Source organism: Callospermophilus lateralis, chromosome 6, assembly GCF_048772815.1.
Source record: "Callospermophilus lateralis isolate mCalLat2 chromosome 6, mCalLat2.hap1, whole genome shotgun sequence".
In the NCBI taxonomy this organism is placed as follows: domain Eukaryota; kingdom Metazoa; phylum Chordata; class Mammalia; order Rodentia; family Sciuridae; genus Callospermophilus; species Callospermophilus lateralis.
In genome coordinates, this window is record NC_135310.1 from 85906660 (window position 1) to 85934078 (window position 27419).

The 27419-nt window shown below is 34.1% G+C and overlaps 1 protein-coding gene across 3 annotated transcripts in view; it reads right to left on the reverse strand.

Annotated features, from left to right (window-relative positions):
* Positions 1-27419, reverse strand: part of Senp6 (SUMO specific peptidase 6) — a 108368-nt gene that overhangs the window by 43657 nt on the left and 37292 nt on the right. For all 3 annotated transcript variants that reach the window (XM_076858484.2, XM_076858483.2, XM_076858482.2), the window contains 3 exons: positions 20978-21048; positions 7069-7211; positions 3719-4106 (listed from right to left, as the gene is read on the reverse strand). In XM_076858484.2, the coding sequence (XP_076714599.1) occupies positions 3719-4106; positions 7069-7211; positions 20978-21048 (602 nt within the window). The remainder of the gene's footprint in view (positions 1-3718; positions 4107-7068; positions 7212-20977; positions 21049-27419) is intronic.

Consider the following 27419-nt stretch of genomic DNA (forward strand, 5'->3'; position numbering starts at 1 on the left):
TATTTAGAGACAGGTTCTTACTAAATTGCTGAGGGCCTTGCTAAGTTGCAGAAGCCACCTTTGAACTTGCGATCCTCCTGCCTCAGCCTTCCAAGCTGCTGGGATTGCAGGTGTGTACCATAAGTACTTTCTAAAGGTAAAGTTAGGATACATGTATTTTATGTTTAAAATAAAATATATAATAAATTCACATTATCTCCAATTCAAATGTAAAGTTTTAGGACTTTGGATTCCTTAATTTTACTTTAATATTCCTTTTTTCCTAACACTGAAACAATAATATAATTATTTCTTTTATTCATATACATATGTTTATAAAAAACAATACCAATATTGGTTTTTTAAAATTTTTTTAGTTGTAGGTGGACACAATATCATCATTTTTATTTATGTATTTTTATGTGGTGATGAGGACTGAACCCAGGACCTCACAAGTGCAAGGCAAGCGCTCTACCACTGAGCTACAATCCCAGCCCCAATACCAATGTTGTTAATAACAATATTACTGAATAGACTTAGGATTTCTGTGAAATTCTGCTTAACCTTAAAATCAGGGGATATACACACCATATTATTTTAATTTAAACTCATCTGAAACAATATGTTCAAGCTACCAAAATACAATTAAATTCATTTCTTAAATTATGCTTTACAAAAAATTTTATATGTAATTTCATTTTATAATTATGTAAAATATTTACATGGTTTCTAAGTAAAATCAACAAAACAATTTCTATTTGGAGAAATCTAACATCCATCTCCAGTGTCTGTTTCCTCTTATTCAACAAATTTTTTTAATTAATTTTGTTAATCTATGTAAAAACTATTCATCCCCACACCATACAATCTTGTTTGCACCTTGCTTTATTCACTTAAAGATCTTGGAAAATTACACATTACATGTGATCTCCCCTTCTGTCTCTACAGCTACATAGTCTATAATTTCTACCAGTCTCATTGTTTTCAATTTTTGCTATTATTTTTTACAAAATAAAAATGCGTGCACATGTCCAAAGACAGGATAAACTTTTAAGGGAGGAACACTTTTTACTGAGTCCTGTTTGTCAAATATTTTATTGAGCTATGCTTATGTGGCATTTATATGGTACTTATTCCCTTAAAACCACCATCAGTAGGCAAGGTTCAATGGCACATGTTGGTAATCCCAACCATTCAGTAGGCTATGGTAGGAGGACTGCAAGTTTGAGGCCAACCTCAGCAACTTAGTGAAACCCAGTTTCAAAATAAAGAACGGGTGATGTAGTTTAGCAGTAATGTGCCCTGGGTTTAATCCCCTGTACCAAAATACAAACAAACCCCAAACAGCCCATTATAAGTGGGAACACTTGATCTAAGTCAGAAAACTGGGCATAAATAGCACTTGATCTACAACTGGGGTCAAGCCCGTGCTCTCTAGTACTTAAGATGGATGGGATGATATGCTCTTGGGTAGGCAGAATTAATATTGTCAAAATGGTCATATTACCAAAAAGTTGTATAGATTTAATGTAATTCTTATTATAAAATCCCAAAGACATTCTATAGAACTAAAAAAGGCAATCATAAAATTCATTTGGAAAATAAGAGACCCAGAATAGCCAAGCAATCCTTAGCAAGAAGAATGAAGCAGGAGGTATCACAATACCAGACCTTAAACTATACTGCAGAGCTATCGTAACAAAAACTGCATGGGAATGGCACCAAAATAGACATATAGACCAATGGTACAAAATAGAACACAGAAGGACAAACCCACATAAATACAGTTATCTCATACTAGACACGTGATCTCCCCAAAGATGCCAAAAACATACATTTGGGAAAAGACATCCTATTCAACAAATGGAGCTAGGAAAATAGGAAATCCCTACATAGCAAAATGAAATTAAACCTCTGTCTCTCATCCTGCACAAAAATCAACTCAAAGTGGATCAAAGACTGGAACAGAGACCTTGTGCATAATAGAAGAAAAAGTAAGCCCAAATATTCATCATGTTGGCTGACTTAGGACCTGACTTCCTTAACAAGACTCCTAATGCACAAGAAGTAAAATCATGAATCAATAAATGGGATGAATTCAAACTAAAGAGCTTCTTCTCAGCCACAGAAAACAATCAATAACATGGAGAGAGAGACTACAGAATGGGAGAAAATCTTTAGTACATGCACCTCCGATAAAGCATTAATCTCCAGGCATATAAAGAACTCAAAAGACTTAAAACACCAAGAAAACCCCCCAAATAACCCAATGAATAAATGGACTAAGGAACTGAACAGACACTTCACAGAAGAAATACAATTGATCAACAAACATATGAAAAAATGTTCATCATCTCTAGCAATTAGAGAAATGCAAATCAAAATTACTCTAAGATTTCATCTCACTCCAGTCAGAATGGCAATTATCAAGAATATAAGCAGTAAGTGTTGGCAAAGACGTGGGGAATAAGGCACACTCATACATTGCTGGTGACACTGTAAATTGGTGCAACAACCACTATGGAAAGCAGTATGGAGATTCCTTAAAAAACTTAGAATGGAACCACCATTTGACCCAGCGAACCCACTCCTCAGTTTATACCCAAAGGACACCTCAGTTTATACCCAAAGTGATGCAGCCATATCAATGTTTACAGTAGCTCAATTCACAATAGCTAAACTATGGAACCAACTTGGATGCACTTCAACAGATGAAGGGATAAAGAAGTTGTGGTATGGAGCTGGGGCTGTAGCTCAATGGCAGAACACTTGCCCAGTACATGTGAGACACTTGGTTTGATCCTCAGCACCACATAAAAATAAATAAGTATTTTGTCCATCTACAACTAAAAAATATTTTTTTAAAAAGCTGTGGTATATATACACAATGGAATATTACTCAACCTTAAAAAAGAATGAAATTATGGCATTTGCAGGTAAATGGATGGAGCTAGAGAATATCATGCTAAGTGAAATAAGCCAAACCCAAAAAACCAAAGACCAAATGTTTTCTCTGATAATTGGATGGTAATCCATAATGGTGGGGAGTTGGGGGAGAGGGGCAAAGGACTTTGAATTGGGTCGAGGGGAGTGAGGGGAAGGAAAGGGGTATGGGGGTGGGAAGAACTATGGAATGAGATAGACATTATTACCCTATATACATGTATGACTATATTACTGGTGTGACTCTGCACCATGTACAGCCAGAGGAATGAGAAATTGTGCGCCCTTTGTGTACAATGTGTCAAAATGCATTCTACTGTCATGTATAAATAATTAGAATGAATTAAAAAATAATAATAGAAGATGGATAGGATGAACAAAGTCAGTTATTTTCACAATTGTGAGGACATTTAAATTTTTTTTTCTTTTAGTTGTCAATAGACCTTTACCTTATTTATTTATATGAGGTGCTGAGAATTGAACCCAGTGCCTCAAACATGCTAGGCAAGCACTCTACCACTAAGCCACAACCCCAGCCCTGTGAGGACATGTTTTAACCCCCGAAAATATTACATAACTGGCACAAAGATACACTAAGACTATACTTCTGAAACATGCTCACAAATTTAAAACAAAATATAGAAAGTATTAGATAGATATAGCATTATTAAAAAGAGTAAAATTATGTTAGGTGTGATAGTGTATGCTGATAGTACTAGTTACTAAGGAGGCTGAGAGAATCATTGAACCTAGGAGTTTCAATCAAAAAAGCAGGGAAGAGGGAGTGAATACTTACTTGGGTCATTTAGGTCTGACAGGCTTGTTTTTCTTTCTTTCAAGTTTGTGATTTTGGGTATTTTTGCCCCAGGTAAAATGACTTTTCCATTAGTCTGTAAATAATTATTTCTACTATCATCACAATTCACAATAATATCAATTGGAACTTTTTCCACACTGTTACCATAAAACTTTTTGGTTGTTAATCCTATGTTTTGTGACTTCTGTCCTCCAGAATTCTGATGTATCGACGTTCTTAATGATGGTCCAGTAGGTTCATTTAAAGTTATAGCTTGTCTGCAGTTTCTTTGTAAATCATTACGAAAACTAATACCACAACTTTGGCATTTGGACTGATTTTCTTTCTCTTTTCCACATTTTGGGCAACATTCACGCTGTTCAGAAACCTTAAGTTCCAAAAAAATGAAAGAAAGAAAAAATTTGGTTTTACTTCAACATCAAGGAACACCCTCAACGTTTCAAAATTAAGTCCTTCCCTCCCCCATCACTACCATGACCACTATGAGATCCCAAATAAGGCACATTTCTTGAGATTTAGCATCAGAATGCTGTAAAGAATTTCAAGACCAATCCAGTAGTCACCTATGTATAAGCTAATTTTGCAGTTAATAATGGGGCAGGGAGTGGGGGGTGGTACTAGAGATATAGCTCAGTTGGTAGAGTGCTTGCCTAGAATGCACAAGGTCCTGGGTTCAATCTCCAGCACCAAAATAAATAAATAAATAAATAATAAAAAAAAACACCTGAGGGGGTTAGGGATGTAGCTCATTGATGTAGAAAAGCACATCCCTATGAAAACACTCAGAACTAAGATATAGAAGGAAATATGTCCTATAGCATACTCTTTTGGGAGGGGCGCTTAACCACTGAGCTACATCTCCAGCCCTATTTTATATTTAGTTAGAGTTAGGGTCTCACTGAGTTGCTTAAGGCCTTACTAAGTTGCTGACACTGACTTTTGAATTCACTATCCTCCTGCCCTAACCTCCCCGGAGCCACTGGGATTACAGGTATGTGCCACAATGCCTGGTTTACCATACACTTTCATCTGTTAAAAAATACATTATATTGGAACTCTTTGCAGTAATTAGGAACAAAATGCAAATCATCTCAACTGTATTAGATACTAAATTTTTCAAGCTAAAAATTGTAGATTAATAATTTTATCAACCAACTGATCTAAAACCTAGAGACTCAGTGCCACTTAATTAATTTTAGGAAAAAGTATTAAATTTTCATAAAAACTATGTTGATTTCTTTTTTTAAAAAACCTTAAAATTTTTATTAGAATCTCATTTTCTTCCTTTTGGTCAGTGAAAAACTTTTATGAAACCAAGTAATTTCAAATTAAAGGGCTGGGAGCACTTGACTAGCATACTTGAGGCTCTGAATTTGATCCCTAGCACCAACCACAACAAAACAAAACAAAACAAAAACTTATAAATTACACATCACATACTATCAGCAAGTCTCTATACAAAAAGTGTACTTAATAAGAATGAGCCTTTCTTTCTCTGATGAGACATCACTGAGACAATGTCATTTCATTACATACCCTAAAGATGTTTAATTCCATTCAATACATAGATCCTATTTTCTTATAAACAACACATAGTATGAAGTTTCGTATATTATAAACAAAAAAGAAAAGCCTCCAACCTTCTTACAAATTTAAAGATTACATAGAGACTGGCTATAACTCTTAATCTACACTAAGAAAATAAGAAAAATTGGCAATGAAGTAATAGTAAAAGAAGGAAGATTTATTTTAAAAATTAAAACAGATTTTAAGGTTTTGGCTGGATTGTTCACCAGAGGAAGAATGTCGTTTTGAGGCGCTTTTCTCCTTTACCTGGGCTAAGCAATGGCTAAGCCAGCAGGGCCTGAGACAAGCCTCGGCTGCAAGCCAGGAAGACTGGGACAGACATAAAGCAAAGTGAACAAATAAGTAAATACATTAGGGATGGGACTCAGGTTTCTCACTGTCAAAGAAAGTCATTATTACGTAAAATGGGAACAGCTAAACCAAGATTCGGTTACCAATGTGAACTCATGGATTTTATTGTTTACTAAATATTGTTATTAAATATTAATATGTATATCAACATATATTTCCAAGCTTTGTCTACTGAAAGGGCCTAAAAACTTACACTCAATATCAATGAGCATTAACTTGTATACCAATAGCTTCCCCCTACTTAAAAGAAAAAAGGCTCCTTGGGAAAATGCATGACTCTAAGACTGAGAGAGAAAAAACAAGGTGGCCCAGATCATCCTGTTATACCAAAAAGTAAGAAGTGCTCAAAGAATGATGGGTTTATGTCTAAAAGACAACCATCAGCTTGAAGAGACAACATGGACCAAATCTGGAACAATTTAAGCATAAAAATAAGGAACAACAGGTAAACACTATAATTTTAAAGTAAGAGAAGAATGACATACATCTATGCCTATATAAATAAATAAGAAAAATCTTAACTAAGGTAAAAGTTAATATTATCATTGATGTAAACAATGATGAACATCATGAGTCTCCTGATATGCTATGCAATGATTATAGTGAGGGTTTTTTTGTGTACATTATTCACATCATAAAAGAAAACACACAAATTATGAAGAAACATCAGGTTAATCCACTTTCAAGTATGAAGTAAGTGGCCTATACTCTTCACAAATATCAAGGTTATAAAGGACAAGAATTATTTCAGATTGAAAGAATAACATATTATTTTGAATTAGATCTTATACCTATAAAGGACATTATTTAGATGAAATATAAATGGGATCTAGGGAACAGATGGTAATTTTGCATTTTTTAATTTTGCAAGTTATACACTGATTATAGAGAATGTCTCACATATCCTTTAAAAACCACACTCTAAAGTATTAAGTAGTAAATGGGCAACATGCCTATGTTATACTCAAACAATATGTGTATACGTGTATATATCTATAAACAAATGTATATGGGAGAAAGAAGGATGGAGGAAGACACAGGGAAGGAGGACAACAAACAAATGTGGAAAACTGGGAAATGAATATGTAGAAACCCTTCCCAATATTTTTTGCCCCCAATTTTTCTATAATTTTAAAATAATTGAAAAAAAATGTTTCCCTGAGAACAATTATTTATAATGTTTTACTGATAAATTTATTTGAGAAAAGAATATTCTATTATTTTGAACAGGGAAAAAAATTATCTATTGAAGACAAAAAGATTTGCTAAAATAACTTTGCTAGTCTCTTTGGTCCTGTGATAAAAGATCACCTAGAATTTAATGAGCACTAAAAAATAATATTAATAAAAATACCATCTGATTCATAACAAAGAATCATTTCTCTACCCACCTCTAAATGGGTTAAACATTTTTTTGAAGCAGGAGACAGAGAAGTAGACTGGTATGTACTACAGTGCCGTTTCTGTTGGACTTTTCTCTTAATTTCAGGTTCTACTTGTGATTCAGAATCTTCTGTTTTCTTCATTATACGTTCTAAAGGAAGGAGAAAAAAAAGCACTGAAATTAAATTTAATAAATTCCTCATGATGTTTACTATGAAAAAAACTCTAGTTTTAATATTCTCAATATTTAAGTTTAGTTAAATAGCGTTTCAATATGTATGATAAAGAATAACCTAAACTTTAAAACTAAGTTTCGACCTTTTCATTCCTCAGCAGGATTTCTACACTGCAGACTACTTCAAATGTTCTCTTCAAATTATTCTTGTCACTAAGGCACTTAAAAGCACTTTCTACACTGAAGTACACACATATCCTCCCACCCCCGAAGCAGATTAGTTATACTTCTTGGATTAATAATGAGAAAAAAAATCTGAATTCAAACATTAGGTACATTCATTAAGATAAAGCCCAACTAATGCTCAAGCTAATGTTTAAGTTCAAGGAGTACAAAAGAGAATTTTCCTCCTTATCTTTCAATGTAAATTTAAATGCCCTACTTAGATAATTCCAACTTGGTTAAATACTTATCTTTAATATCCTCTTCTATCTTGTTCTTTTTACAAAAAGAGATTACATACACATAAAAATCAACATTATCTAATATTTTGCTTGATATAAAGTTCTATCAAAAGGGGCTCGGGTTGTGGCTCAGAGGTAGAGCACTCGCCTAGCATGTGTGGCGCCCTAGGTTCGATCCTCAGCAACACACAAAGATAAATAAATAAAGGTACTGTGTCCATCTACAACTAAAAAATATTTTTAAGATAAATTCTATTAATAAATTCTATTAAGAAACCTCTGTAATTATTCTTGTTTATTGAAGTCATACAGAATTTCACTAAGTGATTATCACTCTCTTAGCCTCTGCACCTTCATATTCATAGACAATAGAATCAGAATGGACTATTCCTTGTCTTACTCTCTTCACTTTCAAGAGAATTCTACTTTCTAATAGCTCTTAAATTCAATCTCTTCTTTCCAGCTTCACTGCTTCTACATTTCAGATGTTTAACTTGTCTAATCTTATCTTCCTGACTATAATTTTGCTCCCTTCATTCAGATCATTCTCCACTATTGTGAAAGTTTTCTATCACAAAAAAATGTGACTTTGTTATTCTAATACTAAAAATTTTACCATGATTCTAGCAGCTGAAGAAAAAAAAATCTTGACTAAATACCATCTTCTGGTAAGCAAAAGTTCATGTTAATGTTTCAGTCTTACTTCCAAACTTTACCTTTCAAAGAAGTGTATTTCTCAGGGTGTTTTCTAGTTTACCCTATTTTATATGCTATTCTCTTCACAAGCAAAGGCTACCCAATTTATCCAGTGAATTCAAATTTTTATTTGCTAAGAAACTGCCTCTGTCCCACCCTAGGAACAATAAAACAATCATTGGAGTTTCCACAGCACTTTATCTGTACTCATTTTATTATTATTTATCTGTACTTGTTACTTCCTATATATTGTTAGCTCTGAAAGAACAGAAATCATGTTTTAGACACATTTCCCCAGCATCTAAAAATTGCAAAAGGGCTAGACAAATGCTACTATATTAACAAACCACATGAGAAAAGAAAAACCAAGACATATTAAAAAGTTGAAATTATGGGGGTAGGGGGCTGTGGAGAAGTTAGTAGATCATCTCCAAAAATCACTTAACTTTTGCTACAGTGAGATGATTCGTGCATAGATTTAGAACTATCCTTTAGCCTCTAGTCATGGAGAAAAATTAAAAGATACTTCTTTTTCTCTCCAAAAACCTAAGGTTACTGAAAAAACACTCCAGTCATCCAAATGTTAATAATTTCCACGTGTGCTAACTTACTTTGTTGGTTGCCTAAATATAAAAAGAATTTTCTATACAAGTTGATTATTAATGAGCTATAATGTGGCATTTTAAAAAATATATCAACAGAGTCACCTAGAACATAACTAATTACATGCAAAACTTAATTTATGGTAGAGTAGTATTAACATATGGTTACCCCTTAGAGTGAGGTGGCTAATAATTTAATTCAAGCTACTCAAGAGACTGAGGCAAGAGGATCACTTGAATCCAGGAGTTCAGGAATAGACTGGGAAACAGACTTTGTCTCAAAAACAAAACAAAGCTGAGTGCAGGAGTGTACGCCTATAATCCCAGGGGCTCAGGAGGCTAAAGCAGGAAGAACAAAAGTTAAAGTCAGCCTGAGCAAGGAACAAGGAGGCACTAAGCAACTCAGTGAGACCCTGTCTTTAAGTAAAATACAAAATAGGACTGGGGATGTGGTTGAATGTCCCTGAGTTCAATTCCCAGTTCTCAAAACAAAAGGAAATGACAATAACACCAAAAAAAAAAAAAAAAAAGAACATGCTCCTTTCCACAATTTATTTCTTTTTTCCCTTACTAAATTCAATACAATACAATGGAAAGCCCTTTCCTTACAAACAGATTTTACTAAACTTTGAAAGCCACACATAATTTTGCTCAAATATGTATATAATAACTTTTCTGGCTGGATCTATTTAAAAAAAATTACACAGAACAGAATACATAATATTTAAAACACGGGGATACAATCCTCTCTTGGTATCTATGGGAGACTGGGTCTAGGACCCTTTACAGATATTGAAACCTGTAAATATTCAAGTCACTTAACAGGTAATGATGTAGAGTATCTGCATAGAATCTATGCACATCTTCCTATAAACTTTTTATTAAAAGATTTTTTTTTAGTTGTAGATGAAAAAAAATCTTCATTTTATTTATTTATTTTTACGTGGTGCTGAGGATTGTACTACCCAGTGCCTCACGCACGTGACGCAAGTGCTCTACCACTGAGTTACAACCCCAGCCCCCTATGTGGTTATTTGTTTATTTATTTATTTATTTTTGTAATTGTAGGTGGACAGCATGTCTTTATTTGTTTACTTTTATGTGGTACTAAGGATCAAACCCAGTGCCTCACATATGCTAGACAAGTGCTAAACCACTGAGCTATAGCCCCAGCCCCAGCCCTTTCTGTACATGTTAAATCATCACTAGATTATTTATCATCTCTAATACACTGTAAATGCTATAAAATTAGTGATACTGTGATGTTTATGGAATAACAATAAGACAAAAGTCTGTACATGGTTAGAACAGAGAGTTTTCTTTTTGTGAACACATTTGATCTGTGACTGGTTAAATCCTCAGGTGCAAAATCCAAGAATCTAGAGGGCTGACTGTATATACATAAAAAAGGCCTGAAAGTGATACCGTATTAAAGTGCTAATGGCAGTTAAACTGACTAGTTCACTGTGAGGAAATACTTTTCTTTGGTATATCTGAGTTAAAACAGTGATAAATCAAGTTACTGAGTTGTAATCACACAATATAATTATATTAAAACACAATTAATGTACACTTAGAGATAGCACAGAATGTCAACCAATTCAATTTGAGAAGGATACAAAAACAGGCTAAAAAGTTAAACAAAAGGACAGGTAGATAGGGGAAAAAATGAGCAATCTTAATATATGAGTAATTATTATTTTATGTTTGGAAAAATTAAAAAAGAACACTTTCCCACAAAAAACAACAGGACACATGATCTGACCACAAATTATACGTAATAGTTTTCAAGTTTTAAATTTTTATTAACAAAACTGCTTATTAAAGCTAGTAAGTGCTGATATATGGCTTATCAAAATACATATTAAGTGCCTTTTAATATCAAAATAAAGGGGTTTGATAGAATGATTTTTAAAAAATTATCTTGGATGTTAAGAACTACAGAAAGACAGTGATTTCTTTCTAAGAGAAGATAATTACTGAAGCTCTGCCACTAACAACTTGGATCCTAGGAATTCCAAAAGGAATTTTAAAACAAATGCAATCTTCATAGAAAAACCTATGTGATATTATTATAGTAATGTAATTCATCCTATACCCAAGCATTTGTGTCTACCACACACACAAAAAAACTGAAAACAACAGGCTCTATTGAGTTTTCATTAAGTTAAACAAATGATACAATATTTCAATATAATTTTCTTCCTTTCAAAAAAAATGTTGACAAGATAAATATCAATATTCCTCTCCAGACGTTTCTAAGTATTGCCATATGAATTTCATTTATTAAATATGTCCACAGATATAATCAAATAATCAAATACATAGAAGGTACAACTCTTCCCTACAGAAGAAATAATAAATGTAAAATAGACAAAGAAAATAGAAAATCACCATTAACAAACATAAAACAATAATTACTGCCAGTACATGAATAGATTCTAAAATCAGTGGGTAAAAGTTTGAGAAACAGAATACTGCACAGTCTAAGGATCTCATCTAAGATATTTACTTAGTGACAAGGGAAAAGAAACAGTGACTTATAGTAAAGAAACCCAAGTAATCATAGTTTATATCCCCAGTAATTAATGTATTCACATCATGTAATCGCTGATGTGAAGTAAGAAAAGGGCACAACATGATTTCTATATAAACCTTGTCAAAAATGCAGAGACTCAATCTCATTTTAGACAACATCCTCCAACCCAAACTAAGAAGCATAGAACAAAGCAATTAATACAACCTTCAAAATTTTCAAGAAAACAATGATAACTAGATGCAATGTAGGATCCCAGATTGGATGCTGGAAGAGAAAAAGGACATTAGTGAGAAAAGGATACTGGCAGTCTTGAGGAACGGGTCACCTAGTAGCTGCTATCTGAAACTGAATCAAAACATTAATTCTACAGCTGTGTGAGTTAGGAAGGCTGTGGGAAAGTGGTGCAAGGCAACCCAGAGAACTAGGAAACCAGGTACAACCCTGAAATACCAGATTTTAGAGTAGAAAGAGAATGATTAAAAATATATATATATAGACTTCACCAGCACTGGGTTCACAATGGCTTCATTGGGAAGGGAAAGCTCCCCTCCAGTGAGCTGAAAGTGTCACAAAAAACTGTTTCTTAGAAAGAAATCAGTCTGTCTATAGTTCTTAACATGAATCTTTAAAATGATTTTCTTTATTATTCTATCTGACCACCTTTATTTTTAATTTAAAACGCACTTAATATGAATTTTGATTCAGCAAAATGCAGGTTCTGCAATCTAAGTAGAACATTTAGATGCTGTAAAGTAAGTTGGGGAAAGAGCGCCCTGGCACTTCCCATCAAAAAAAAATTTTTTTATTAGTTGCTCATGACAATACAATGATCTTGACATATTATACACTTGAATCAAATGGGGTATAATTTCTCATTTTTCCAAGTGTACAGGTTGCAGAATCACATTGGTTATACAGCCACGTATATACATACAGCAATAATGGTGTCTATTTTATTCTGCTGGAGGGAGGCTGCACCAGGTTAAAAAACTTCATTGCTAGCCAGGGGCAGTGGTGCATATCTGTAATCCCAGAGACTTGGGAGGCTGAAGCAGGAGGACCACAAGTTCAAGGTAAGCCTCAGCAATTTAGCTAGACTCAGTTTCAAAATAAAAGGGCTACAGTTGTGGCTCAGTAGTAGAGGGCCTTTAAGTTTCAATCCCTAGTTTCACCAAAAAAGAAAGAAAAACGGAAATTCTCATTGTTTAAACTTTCTGCCCAGAGATCAGAAATCCTGTTGCTTTTCCTTTTCAAAAAACTTGTTTTGTCTTTTTGTTGGTTTGCTTTATTTTTGTGTACCCAAGATCCAATGGCCACCTATCCTTTATTTCTCACTAGACTGGTGGGTGCTCAAGCTATGAGTCAATCTGCAAGAATGAGACTATGGCATGGACTTGGCAGAAGTTCTGGGCAGTGATGAAACCACAGTGACAGGTCCGTGGGTCTGCAGAGCATACTGGAAGGAGCTTTCATTTGAAATTTGTAGTCAAAACTATGATAATGAGCAAAGCTGACAGGAAGTGGAAATGAGGTCTGGGTCAGGTGGAAAGTTGCAACCTTGGCATCCAACATCGATCTGGCCACCTTCCCCATGCCCAGAAGTGTCTGGTGGCTCTGGTGACATAACCTGGGCAATTCTCACACACCTCTCCCCAGCACACGTACTGAGGATCTTGGAGGAATGACACAGCATGATCAAGATTAGTCCACAGGCTACTTGGTGAGAAGACTGTCCAGTTACTTCTACCAGAGATATACCCCTATCCCCAATACAAAAGCACAATAACACTGAAGGCGAATTCTGCTCTAAAATGGACAAAACTCTTCCTTCACTTGCTGGTAGGCAAGGATGGGTTGAGATCAGCATATAGAGTGTCCCACAAACTACCTCATAACTGAAGGACTCTAAAATCAAGGCCCCTTAAAGAAGTGTCTCCCTAATACCTTAGCAAAGAGAAAGCAGAATCTTTTGATGATTGTGGTTGTATTAGCTATTTTTGGCAAAGGTTTGCCGTGTCTTCTCTATGTAGTTTTATACATTTTTTCAACTAATTAAGATTTTTCTTGATAAGTCTTTTTTTCTATTCCATCTCTATTTTCCTCCCTTCTCATTCATCCTTTCTTCTTTTATTTTATTTTCTGTCTCCTTTCCCTCCCCACTTGTTCTTTCCTTTTCATCCTTCTTCCAATGATTTTGTGTTATATAGAGTATTACCGATTCTTAACAATGCACTCTATATTATTTCTCATCTAGTTTTCTCATTAGTTAGTAGAGTTACAGACAACATTAGAAGTTAAGTTTCTAAAACATGTAGCTCACAGTTCCTCAAGTTATCACTTTATCAACGGTAACTCTTTCCTTTCTAAGGGAACCTGGTAGTTGAGCGTAGTACTTTGATTACTCTGATTAGCTGCTTTGATGCTAAGATATTCCCCTAGCTCGGGGAATATTATAAAGTGATAACTACTTACTAAAAACCCTCACATGACAAAAGAACCCATCAAAACAAATGCAAAAACAATACAGAGGGGTCGGGGTTTGGGCTCAATGGTAGAGCGCTTGCCTAGCATGCGTGAAGCACTGGGTTCGATCCCTGGCTCCACGTAAAAATAAACAAAATAAATAAAGGTATTATGTCCATTTACAACTAAAAAAATATTTTTAAAAAAATACAGAAACTCTCAAGCCATGAGGAAACATGCTAACATTGTGTCTCTGAAAGCTTACCCCCCCACACACAGATAAATCAATCCACAGATAATTAAGTAGAAATGCTAGAATAATTAATGAATTAAAAAAGATCTAAGGGAGATAATACAGAATATGAAAAAGCATTAGAGATTCTGAGGATTGGGGATATAGCTCAGTTGGTAGAGTGCTTGCCTTGCATACACAAGGCCCTGGGTTCAATCCCCAGCACCACAAAAATAAAAAAATAAAAAGAAAGAAAGAAAAATTTCAATAGAGATTCTGAAAAAGAATCAAAACAAAAATATTGGAAATAAAATTCAGTCAAACCCAGGTACAGAGGTGCACATCTGTAATCCCAGCAACTCTGGAGGCCAAGGCAAAGAGGATCACCAAGTTCAAAGCCAGTCTCTGCACTTCAGTGAGGCCCTAAGAAACTTTGTGAGACCCTATGTCAAAAAAATAAAAAGGGTTGGAGATGTAGCTCAGTAATAAAGCACTGCTGTTTCAATCCCCAGTATTAAAAGGCAAAAACACCTCAAAGTCTCTCCAACAGATTAAGTCAAGTATAATACAGAATCTCATAGCTTGTAGACAAGGCAGATATAGCTGAATAGTTACAGTAGTGAAGAAAAAAACTATGATTAGAATATGCAAGAAATCTGGGACAACAACACAGGAGACCAAACTTAGGCACTGAGGAAGGAACAAAGATATAGGCTAATGGAATCAATAACCTATGAAGTGAAAAAACTGCAGAAAAATTTCCAAACGCTGTGAATGAAATGCACATCCACATACTGATGACATTTAGAAGGGCAGATTATAAGACCAGAAAAGAAATTCTTCAGGACACATTATAACTAAAATGTCAAAAATCCAAAACAAATAAAAAATTTTAAAACTGCAAGAGAGAAAGGTCAGATCACACTTAAAGGAAAATCAATGAGAATAGCAGCAGATTTCTTAGTAGAAACCCTAAAAAATCCAGGAGGACTTGGAACTTTCAAGCCCTGAAAGAAAACAGCAACCAAAATGGTTATATCCAGCAAACTTATCCTTCAGAATCAAAGAAGAAATAAACATTCTAAGATAAGCACAAACTAAAGGACTTCATGACTATTAAATGAACATTACTGAAGATACTTAAAAGGAATCCTACACACAGAAGATAGAAGATATCTCATTAGAAGATTAGATAGGTAAATGAGAATTAGGATCTAAACAAACATTAGAAATAAATCAAATTGAAAAAAAGTAATACATATCTCACTATAATGATGGTAAATGTAAATGCTCTCAATTCTCCAATTAAAAGACAGACTAGGGCTGGGGTTGTGATTCAGTGGTAGAATGCTTGCCTAGCACGTGTGAGGCACTGGGTTCAATTCTCAGCATTGCATATAAATAAATAAAATAAAGGTTCATTGACAACTAAAAAAAAATTTTTTTTAAGAACATAAAAAAAAAAAAAAAAAGACAAAGACAAAGGAAGACGGGCAAAGTGGATTAAAAAGCAAGGCCCAACTAACTATATGCTCTCTGCAAGAAATGCAACTCACAAGTAAAGACATCCACAGACTAAGTGAAAGGTTGGAAAAGTCATATTCTGTGCAAATGAAACTCAAAAAGCAGACTTCAACCCAAAATCCTAATTACATAAAAGAAATACTACTTGACATTTATGGCTTTAGGCCTATACCTTTAGGCTCACAAAGGTATAATACAATCATACTGAATGATGTCAATATATTCCTCTAATAGGCCACCCAGACAAAACTGACAAAGATACTATAGATAAAAAATACTATAAATCAAATGGACTTAACAGACATCTACAGAATATTTCACTCAAGAGGTGAATATACTTTCTGCTCAGCTGCTCTAAATAGTTTCTCCAAAACAGATCATATTTTAGGCCACAAATCAAGTCTTAGCAAATGCAAAAAAAAATTAATATTTTTTAAATTCCTTGCATCTCACCATCATAATGGAATTAAATTAGAAATCAACAACAAGAAAACCAAAGAAACTACACAAACACACAGAGATTGAACTGTTGGGAGCTGCCCTGGATGCAGGCAGCTTTAAGTCCTGATGCACCGGGATTGTGAACAATTATTGTACCCCGCAATAACTTGGGGTTTACCTCCGCTCAGATAATGAAGTGTGGTTCCAGGAGTAGGCGTAACCCCATGTGGTTGAGTTACACTCACCTGTTCCTTTGTAATCCTAACCCTTTGCCCTTTTGGGGATAGAATGTTCCATGGAACCTCCCCTTGTGTGTCTCCTGTATAAGAATAAAGAATTCCAGTGGCTCTCTCTCTTTCCACGAACCCTTAAGGTCAGAGAGACATCACGGATTTTGAAAAGGTACTTCTGTGTGGTTGCGTGCTTTCTTTGTCATTTTCTTAAGTTGTTAGAATAGTAAGATTTTGTGATTCCAGCATTAGGTTGCCAGCTAGGATAAATGATGATACTGAATTACACTTTTGAATGATGAGTGCTTCATCTAAGAAATCAGAAGTAAAGGGGCTGGAGTTGTGGCTCAGAGGTAGAGCGCTTGCCTAGCACATGTGAGGCACTGGGTTCAATCCTCAACACCACATAAAAATGAAATAAAGATATTGTGTGCACCTACAACTAAAAAATAAATATTAAAAAAAAGAAATCAGAGGTGAAATTTCAAATAATTCTTAGAATCAATGAGAATACAAATACTATTAAAAAAAAGGATTGAGGGCTGGGATGTGGCTCAAGCGGTAGCACGCTCGCCTGGCATGCGTGTGGCCCGGGTTCGATTCTCAGCACCACATACAAACAAAGATGTTGTGTCTGCCGAAAAACTTTTAAAAAATAAATAAATAAATATTTTTAAAAATACTATCTTAAAAATAAAATAAAATACCTTAAAAAAAAAAAAAGGATTGAAACTAGGCCCCTCTTTCTTACCCTATGTAACAATTCAACTCAAAATGGATCAAAGATATAGGAATAAGACCAGAATCTTTCCAAGTGGTAGAAGAGAACTGTATTAGTCAGGGTTCTCTAGAGGAACAGAATCAACAGGAAGTATAATAATAAAATGGGGACTTATTAGGTTGGCTTCCATGAACAGAAGCTGGATAGTCCACAATGGCCATCTGTAGGCTGGAGAGCTGGTACAACCAGTAGCTGCACAGTCCAATAGGCTGAAGCCACAGAACAAGACATATCAACTATGCTATCCTAGTCTGAGACCTAAGTCTTCTGGAGAATCACTGTCAGAGCCTGCTTTGGAAAAGTGAAAAAGTGAGAATCCCATATCTTCAGATGATTGTAGCACCAATCAAGAACTTGAACACAGCAACAATAAAGAACCCCTTTAAGAAGAATCAATCTTGCATCTGCTGCTGCTTCTTTGTTCTTACAACTTTTATTTCATCCAAGCCATCATCTTATTGGTTGGTCCTGTCCACGCTTAGGGAGGGTCTCCAATTCAGTTAGCTATCCCACATGCCAATCATTCCTACACACACTATCACACCCACAATCCTCTTAATCTGCAGGATCTCTTAATCCAACAAGTTGACAAATTTAACTGTGACAAGAACATAGGGGAAATTATCCAAAATATAGGTACAGGCAGGGAGATCCTCAATAGGATTCCTAAAATTCAGAAATAATACCAAGAATCAGCAGGTCACGGTGGCACACATCCTATAATCCCAGCAATTCAGGAGGCTGAGACAGGAGGATCATGAGTTCAAAGCCAACCCCAGCAATTTAGTGAGGCCCTAGGCAATTTAATGAGACCGTGTCACAAAATCAAAACTAAAAAAGGGCTGGGGATATGGTTCAGTGGTTAAGCACCCCAAGTTCAATCCCCAATACCAAAATTAATAACACCACCAAGAAACGAATGGCAGCCAGATAAGAAATTTCGAAACAGCAAAGAAACAACATAAGGAAAGAACCTACAAAATGGGAGAAACCCTTTGCCAGCTCTTCTTCTAATAAAGGATGTATCTAGAATATATGAAAACTAGAATATATAAAAAATTTAATACCAAAACCCCAAATAACTCAAGAAATGAATAAGTACAACTAGAAAGACACTTCCCAAAGAAAGTACAAATGTCAACAAATATATGAAAAAACTGTTCAACATCTCTAGGCATCAGGGAAATGCAAATCAAAACTACACTAAGAGGGCTGGGGTTGTGGCTCAGTGGTACAGCGCTCACTTAGCACATGTGAGGCACTGTGTTTGATCCTCAGCACTACATAAAAATAAATAAATAAAATTAAGGTATTACGTCCAACTACAACTAAAAAAAAATTAAAAAAAAAAACTATACTGAGATTTCATCTCACTCTAGTCAGAATGGTAATCATCAAGAATTCAAATAACAATAAATGCTGGCAAAGATGCAAATAAAACAAAACCCTTGTACAGGCAGGTTCCTTAAAACAAAACAACAAAGAACTAAAAATTAACTACAACAACCAGGCATCCCAGTGACTCCAGAGACTACGGCATGAGCATCAAAAGTTCAAGGTCAGTCTCAGAAACTTAGCAAGACCCTGTTTCATATTAAAAAAAAAAAAAAGAAAAGAAAGAAAGGGTTTGGGATGTAGCTCAGTGATAAAGCCCCAATGGGTTCAACCCAGAGTACCAAAAAAAAAAAAAAAAAAAAATCTAAAATAATTAAATAGATACACACCATATGTTCCAATTATACATTATGCCTTGGTATCTCTCCAAAAGAATTAAAGACAGCTTACTTTAGAGATGTATGCATTCCCACATTTATTGTTATAATACATTTCACAACAGTCTAGTTTTTGTACCATTATCAATAGATAAGAATAAATTATAACAGATAAAGATTGAATGACAAAAAAAAATGAGGGTGGTGGTGGTGGTGGATACATATACACCCAATGGTTTTATTCAGACATACAGAAAATAATGTCATTATCAGGAAAATGAACAGTATTATGCTAAGCAAAATAAGTGAGATCCAGAAAGACAAGTGCTAAGTTTTCTCTTATATGTGATAGCTATACAGGAAAAAAAAGGAGCAGGGAGCAGGGGAGAGATATCATAAAAATAAAAGGGAGACCATTAGGAGTAGAGGGTCCAGGGAAGGATAAGCAGTGCAATAGGGGACGTACTAGGCAGTGAAACTGATCGAGTAATGCCACACACATATATAATCATTAAGTGGTACCATTAAAATTTTTTTAAATAAAAAGGACATTAGAAAAAAAAAATATGAACAAGGTCAATAGCTTAGTTAAGAACTAAGCAATTTCTCAGTTTTGATAAATGTACTATTATTAGAAAGATGTTAATATTAAGGAAAGCTCATTGAAGGATAAACAGGTACCTCTCTGTACTAGTTTTGCAACTTTCCAAAATAGAGTTAACAACAACAATAAAAATAGAATTCTATTTACTTAACAAATCTTGTTGAATAAAGTAATAATTAATTTAACAAGACTGACTGTTTTGCATCTAAATCATATTAATGATCCAAATCACTTAACCTCTCTCAAAAGTATTTATCAAGGCGGCCGCAGTGGTATATACCTATAATCACAGCAGCTTGGGAGGCTGAGGCAGGAGAATCACAAGTTCACAGCCAGCCTCAGCAACTTAGTGAGTCTATAAGCAACTCAGTGAGACCCTATCTATAAATAAAATTTAAAAATGGTGGTGGGGGGAGGTGGGAGGGGTGAGGGGGGTGGGAGGGTGGCACTGGGATTGTGGCTCAGCCATAGAGCGCTCGCCTAGCACATGCGAGACCCTGGGTTCCATCTTCAGCACCATATAAAAATAAATCAAATAAAGGTCTTGTGTCCAACTACAACTAAAAAATAAATATTAAAAAATAAATAAATAAACAGCTGGGGATATGGGGAAGTGCCCCTGGGTTCAATCCCAGAACAAAAAAACAAAAAAGCATTTGTCAAGTAGAAATGAAAATACTCATTGTACAGTTAGTTTTTCACTGAGGAGTAGAACTAATTTTATGAAAATAGTATAGTGGCTAAGAGCCATCAAGTATCAACTCTCCATTTGCTAGCCCTGTGCTTAAGCAAGCCATGTAATTCTTCCATGCCTCAGTTTTCTTCTCTGTACAAAATACAAGTAAAAGTATGCAGGGATTTTTGAATAGGGATAATATATAATAATGGATATAAAAGCATGCAACTTAGCATCTACTACAGAGTAAGAGTTTAATAAAGATTAAAGGCCTAACAGAATGAGTGTTGAAGAAGGTAAACACTATTAGCTATAGTTCATCTATAGTTAACATATGAATGTTAACAAAAAATGCTAATACATAACCAAAAGATTTCATACTATAATCACCTGACTCTATAACCATATAGCAGTCAAAAGTTAGGAGAAATGCTCAAATCAGTTATAAAAATTATTTTCTATATATTTCTATCTAAATCTGGTTTTTCTTTTCTTTCTTTTTTTTGTATTGGGGATTGTACTCAGGATCCCATGCATGCTAGCTAGCCAAGTTCTCTACCACTGAGCTACATCCCTAGTCCTTTTTATTATTTTATTTTGAGTCAGGGTCTCCTAACCCTCCTGCCTCATCCTCCTGAGTAAGTGGGCTTACAGGTATACATCACTGAACCCAGTTTATCTGGGAATATTCTAAAGTCAGTGTCATATTTCTATTTATACCTTTCATACAGAAATTCAAATCCCTTCACAGGTGTAACAAATGAAACTGCACACTTACCAACACCTTGGGGCCGACTTAACCTTACAGGATTAATTTCAACTTTTTGGACATGAGGTGGATATTCTTTCCTAGAAAAGGAAATTTATATAGTTTTACTCAAATAGGAAATGTAATTTTCAAAATTAAAAAGTTAAGGGGATACTTACAATGCATTTATTAAAAGTAAATCATAGTTTCTTTGTCATATAAAAAGTCATACAATAAGATACTAAAACTGTATTAATAAACTAAAGTTTAAGGTATATAAAATCCCTAAACAGCAGTGACTCTACTTTATTTAGACTGTCAATCTTTCCAAGTCAATAAAAGGCAGACTGTTAAATAAATATTTAATAAATAAATTTAAATCACTGTCCTTTCAAAGTTCTCATTCTGTTTTATTTTATTAATGTATACACACATACACATATTTTTTAAAGACAGGGCCTTGCTATGTTGCCCAGACTGGCCTTGAACTCCTGGAATCAAGGGATTCTGCTGCCTCAAGTCTCTCAGGTACCTGGGACTAAGGTGTGCACTACCAAACCTAGCTATCAAAATAGTCACTTTGGAAAGCTCTATACATTTATTCCTCAAATGCACAAACCTTCAGAATTGCTTTTACAATCAGTTTATAAAAATCACATTTAAAAACTAAAACTTAAAATTCATACACCCTACTTTGGATAAAGAATTACCTAGCTTAATATTACTCAATATATCCAAACTCACTGTAAATGTTTATGCTTATTTAAAAACAAGTCAATGAATAAAACAATAAATGTTGAATAAAATACAGGTTTTGAGGATAATTACAAAATCAGTATTAAAAATGTTATGTACAAAACCATCAATTATGGAACAAGTGTTTTAGTTTTTGTACTATTACTACATTATAGCAAAGAAAATAAATATACTAGTTTTAAAATATAATTTTGTCAAGAGTTCATGTACAATTGATTTAAACTTAATTTTTAGTAACTAAGTGTCCTATATATTATATCTATATAAGTCCAAACTACACTAATTTGGGGAAAAAAACAAAAGCCCTACAGGTAGTGGTAGAATAAAAGCATTTATATACAGAGAATTACAAAAAGTACAAACAGGCCAGGCAGCTACAATAGTTAGATACTTTCCCACCCTAAATGAAAGCTTCCAAAATATTCCTGCTAATATTTAAATGGGGGATTAAAAAGAGGCTATTCTATTTATCTACAAATCTGCTCACACTAGTAATGAATATTTTCTAATCATCACAAATCGCAAAGGCATATTTTTGCAAGGATTTCATATTCCTACACTATAAAAGTCAAAAGCACCAAAATGAAAATAAAATGTGAAAATTACAAAAGAAGAAACTATTAAAGAATGGTGACAGTAATATATTTGTATTAGCAATTAGCAAATATTGAAAAACATATGTCAGGTACTATTCTAACTGCTTTTTATCTATTAATTGCTTTAATTTTCACAATAACCTTATGAGTATACTTTTTTTACAAATGTATAAATGAGGAGACTCAGGCACAGTGAGAATAACTTCCTCATGGTCACAAAGCTACTAAATGGCAATACCAGAAGCTGAATATTAGCAAACTCTTATCAATCATGATGAGTACAGCAATATCTGGTACAGCTGGGCAATTTCCACTCTGCCAAGATTTTAAAATTTGTGAAAGAAGATACAAAGTGTGAAGATTAGTGGTAACAATAGTGGAAAAGATGGTAGATATTATTACTTGAAACTCTTCTGTAAGGAACAGTTATCTTCCAGTTCATTTTATGCACTTTGTAAAATCTTATTAGCAAATCTGGCATGGTATTGAAGGCGGTGTTTATTTCAAGACTACTAAGATGGTTTAATAAATACACAATTATTTACATCAGTATGACTCAGGGATAGTTTTTCCTTAAGGTTCTAGTTTTTATTAAAATTTTGGCCCTTGGGAGCTCCCTCAGCTATTTCTGTGTTCTTTTGATGTAATTCTATCCTGGTTTTCACTGTGTAACACACATAATGGAAAATTTAGAAAAATATGGAAAACTTTACTAATTGTGATAATACAAATTTGTACAATACAATCTCTGAACTGTTCCAATTTTAGCTGCTGAAGCAGGCTCCCTTTCACTTATTCATTTTTTGGAGTAATTATCTGGTTTCTGGCAACATTCATTTTGTGTTTCCCCAGTACATCCCTAGAATCAATCATTTCTCCATGTTTCTTTTATTAGAGAGTGATATTTAAAAACCAGAACCTGGGCACTGCTTATCAACTAATGTCAAAAGATGTATATTTCTATAAAAAATAAATCTATTCATTTTACACAGTTAGAATTCATTATTTCAGATTCTTTTTAACTGATAGAGCAGTTAAAAATTTAAAAGATGTATCAAAATCTCCCCAAATTTATTCCAATTAAGAACTACTTACATTCTAAAAATTTTCGGGGAGCTCATATATATATACCTATTATACTTTTATAAATTGTGCATATTATAAAATGTCCTTCTTTATCTTGTTTAGTGCTTCTACTCCTTAATTCAGTCTCATTAATTAATATTCTACCCTTGCTTTCTGTTTGTGTTTCTCTGTGACCCTAAACATACCTTTAATTGCAAACTGTTTAGTATGGTTCTTACAAAAAATACAGTAGAATAGTGTTTAATCCAACCAGTTTGTCTTTTATTAAATGTATTCAACCAGCCAGGCACAGTGGCCACACACCTACAATTCCACCTGCCGAGGAGGAAGAGGCAGGAGGATCCCAAGTTTGAGGCCAGCCTGCACAACTTAGCGAGACTATCGCAAAATAAAAAGTAAAAAAGGCTGGGGATGTAGCTTAGTGTTAGAGAGGCTCCAGGTTCAATCTCCAGTACTGCAATCAATCAATCAATCAATCAATCAATCATCAAACTGTTTATATTTATAATAGTTGACAGACTTCATGTTTTTCTTTCATCTGTATTAGCTGGGTTTTAGATTTATATTTATTGTATGTTTCCTTTTTTCCTATTAACTACTCATTTCCTCCTCCAGTTTATTTAACAAAAGAATATTTTATCTCTCCCTCAAACCTTACTGCAGTTGCACATTTAATTTGCTTTGCTTTAACATGTTATGAACAGTCTAGGGGCTGAGGGAGTAGTCTAGTTGTAGAGAATATGCAAGGCCCTGAGTGAGGTTAATCCCCACCATCAAAAACAAAACAAAAAAAGTACTATTTTCTCAAACACAACACAATATAGCAGCACAGCATTATACGTCTCTAATGGAATGAGACCTTCAAAATCCTTTAATTTCTCACTTAACCATTCCCTAAAAAAGGCCTCTCCCCAAATAAGGCCTTTTATTTTCCCTTTAACCCTTCCAGAAGGCTTGTTTTTCTTCTATCTTTCTACCTCCTTAACTCCTAAATTTTGCTGAGATAGTTTTCAATACTGATTTTCCTTTGCATCATATCTCCATTTAGAAAGTGCAATATGTTTAGCGTTAACTGAACTGTCATTAACTTAACCTTTAACTGTACCAATTATAAATTATATATATAATGAAATTATATTTCACAGAGCTGAGGTTGTAGCTCAGTGGTAGAGCACTTGCCTAGCACATGAGGCACTGGGTTCCATCCCCAGCACCACATAAACCTAATAAACAAAGATATTGTTCAAAAAAAGATTATATTTCAGAGAATAACACTCCCCTACCTAAAATGCTTAGAAGTCTTCTGTTCCATTAATATAAAATACAAATTCTTCAGATCAGCTTACAAAAGCCTTTCATGATCTAAGTCCCAGCCAATCTTGTAATATTCTTCCACTTTAATCCCTAGCTATAGTAGTCCTTTTTTTGTGTTCACTGAACATGTTAAATTTATTCTTGCATTAATAACTTATTTTCCCTATTTGGAAAAGCCATTCTTAGAATGGTTGACTCCTTCTTTAGTTAAACATTAGCTTCATAATAGTAAAGGGTGTTTCCCTGAACATGGAATCTAAAGAAACCATATTGTCATTCTATCTCATCATCATCCAATTATACTTCTCTACACATAGAACAATGTATTTCAAGTTTCACTTGCACCTTATTAATATTTGCCCCATCAGAATATCAACTACAGGAGTCCAATGATCTTGTGTTTTGTTCCTCATGATATCGTTATGCCTAGAGCATAGTAGGCATTCAACAAATACTTGCAATTAATAGAAATATGTATACAAAAAGCAGTGTGTAATCAGAGAAGATATTTACCAGGTCAAACAACTTTACAAACAGCTGTAAAGTTGGCAATGGCTGTTAAAAGTGAACCACTGGCCACTACACAGCACTTCTGCATAATGAATCAAAATATTGATTTTGCAGCTTATGATCAAACATCAAAATTCAGGTATCTGAAAGGCACTGTGACCTTTTGTTTTTTGTACCAGGGATTGAACCCAGGGTCACTCAACCACTGAGCCACATCCCCAGACCCTTTTTAATATTTCATTTGGAGACAGGGTCTTGATGAGTTGCTTAAGGTCTAAGCTAAGTTAGGCTTTAAACTTGTGATTCTCCTGCCTCTGTCTCCAAAGCCATTGGGATTACAGAAATGTGCCACCATACCTAGCTGTGGACTTGAAGAAACTGGGCGGGAATTCAATACATTCAAGACTGTCTAGCCTGTTTACTGTTTTACCACCTACTCTTTCCCTAGTGTTTTCAAGTTTAATTTCTATTTTCTTAATAGTAGGTTTTATCATGTAGCAAGTCATTCTTCTCTATCCCCATTTCTTCTTCTTTTTTAAAAATAAGTCTTCAACTTTCTATTCTCAAATATTTACTCTTTTGGATAGAATTAAATTACATTCATTTTATTTTAAGCAGTAGCTGCCCACATGGTATAAACTCCTACCAAATAGGAACAAAATATATGCCTCAAATTAGTTTCTTTAGATATATTTATATAATTGTAGGTACTATCATAAATGAAATTTTTGTCTTTTCAAAGACAAATTCCTGAGTTCAAACCCCAGCACCACCAAAAAAAAAGGGGGGGGGGGGAGACAAATTCACGTGATTAGAGGTGAATTAGAGTATTCAATTGATTAGGGATGAAATAATCATAGTTTTATAGCCTATCATCTTGATCAATTCTTATTATTTCTAAAATTTCAGATGACTCATAATTCCAAGAAAGAAAAAAAATCATCTGAATAAGTTTATTTTTATACACCTTGAGGCAACAATTGACAGTGTTATCATCAATTAGTTCCATTGCCCTATAAACAATTCAGCCATACTTATTAAAAGAATTAAAAACATTTGTAACATGGCCCAACGAACCCTTTTCCAGAGATTTATTCTAAGAAATGCAGTTAAAGATTTATAAGCAATATTGTTCACCAATGTGTTTAAATAATAGTGAAAGACATCCACAAATGAGCAAATGAGTAAATATATTATGGGTAACTATAAGACAAGCTATTATGCAGACATTAAAAATTATTTTTAAGAGCTGGGCATGGTTGCACCCTCCTGTAATCCTAGTGACTCTTTAGGTTAAGGTAGGAAGATCACAAGTTTGGGCCAGCTAGGGCATCCTAATGAGGCCCTGTCTCAAAATAAAAAATAAAAAAATGCTGGGAATGTATCTCAGTGATAGAGTACCCCTGGGCAACCACCACCTTAACAGAAATCTTTCTTTAGAAGCTAACTTAATAATACTGGAAAATGCTCAGAACATACTGTTAGGTAAACACAGGTGCTCCAAACTGTTGGCACACACAGTTAAAAGTATTTTCATTATGATTAACCACATGCTAAACATATTAAAAAGGGCATACAAAAATAAATATCAGAGAGAAAATGCATCAAAATTCTAACATATGCTGTATGAGGTATGTACGCACGCCTGTTATTCTGGCAACTTGGGAAGCTGAAGTGGGAAGACCTTGAGTTCTAGACTAGCCTTGGGAACTTGGTAAGATCCTGTCTCAAAATGAAACATAAATAGGGCTGGAGCTATAGTCAGTGGTAAAGCATCCCTGAATTCCATCCCCAGTACCAAAAAATAAATAAAATAAAAATCCTAACATGTAATTTTCTACTCTGAGAACTTTTTTAAAAAAAATTATATAAACCTTAACTACTCTTGTCTTTTTAAACACAACCTATAAGTAAACACTTCCTGTATTTCCTATTTTTATTGTTTTATTCTCTTTACCTTTGTACTTTTGTTTCAAAATTCTCTATAGTTATGGACCCACTTTATACACTAAATATAAATATTAAAAATAAATTCTACATTTAAAAATCACTGTACCCTTTAGTTTTATAATGTGTCAACAGATTATTTATATAAGGAACAAAATAAAAAAGTTCAAATATCAGATTATATATTCTGAGTTGTTGGTGCTACCACATACACTATATTCACAATGCATATGGCCATGAGTCAGAAAAAAACTTTGTTTTAT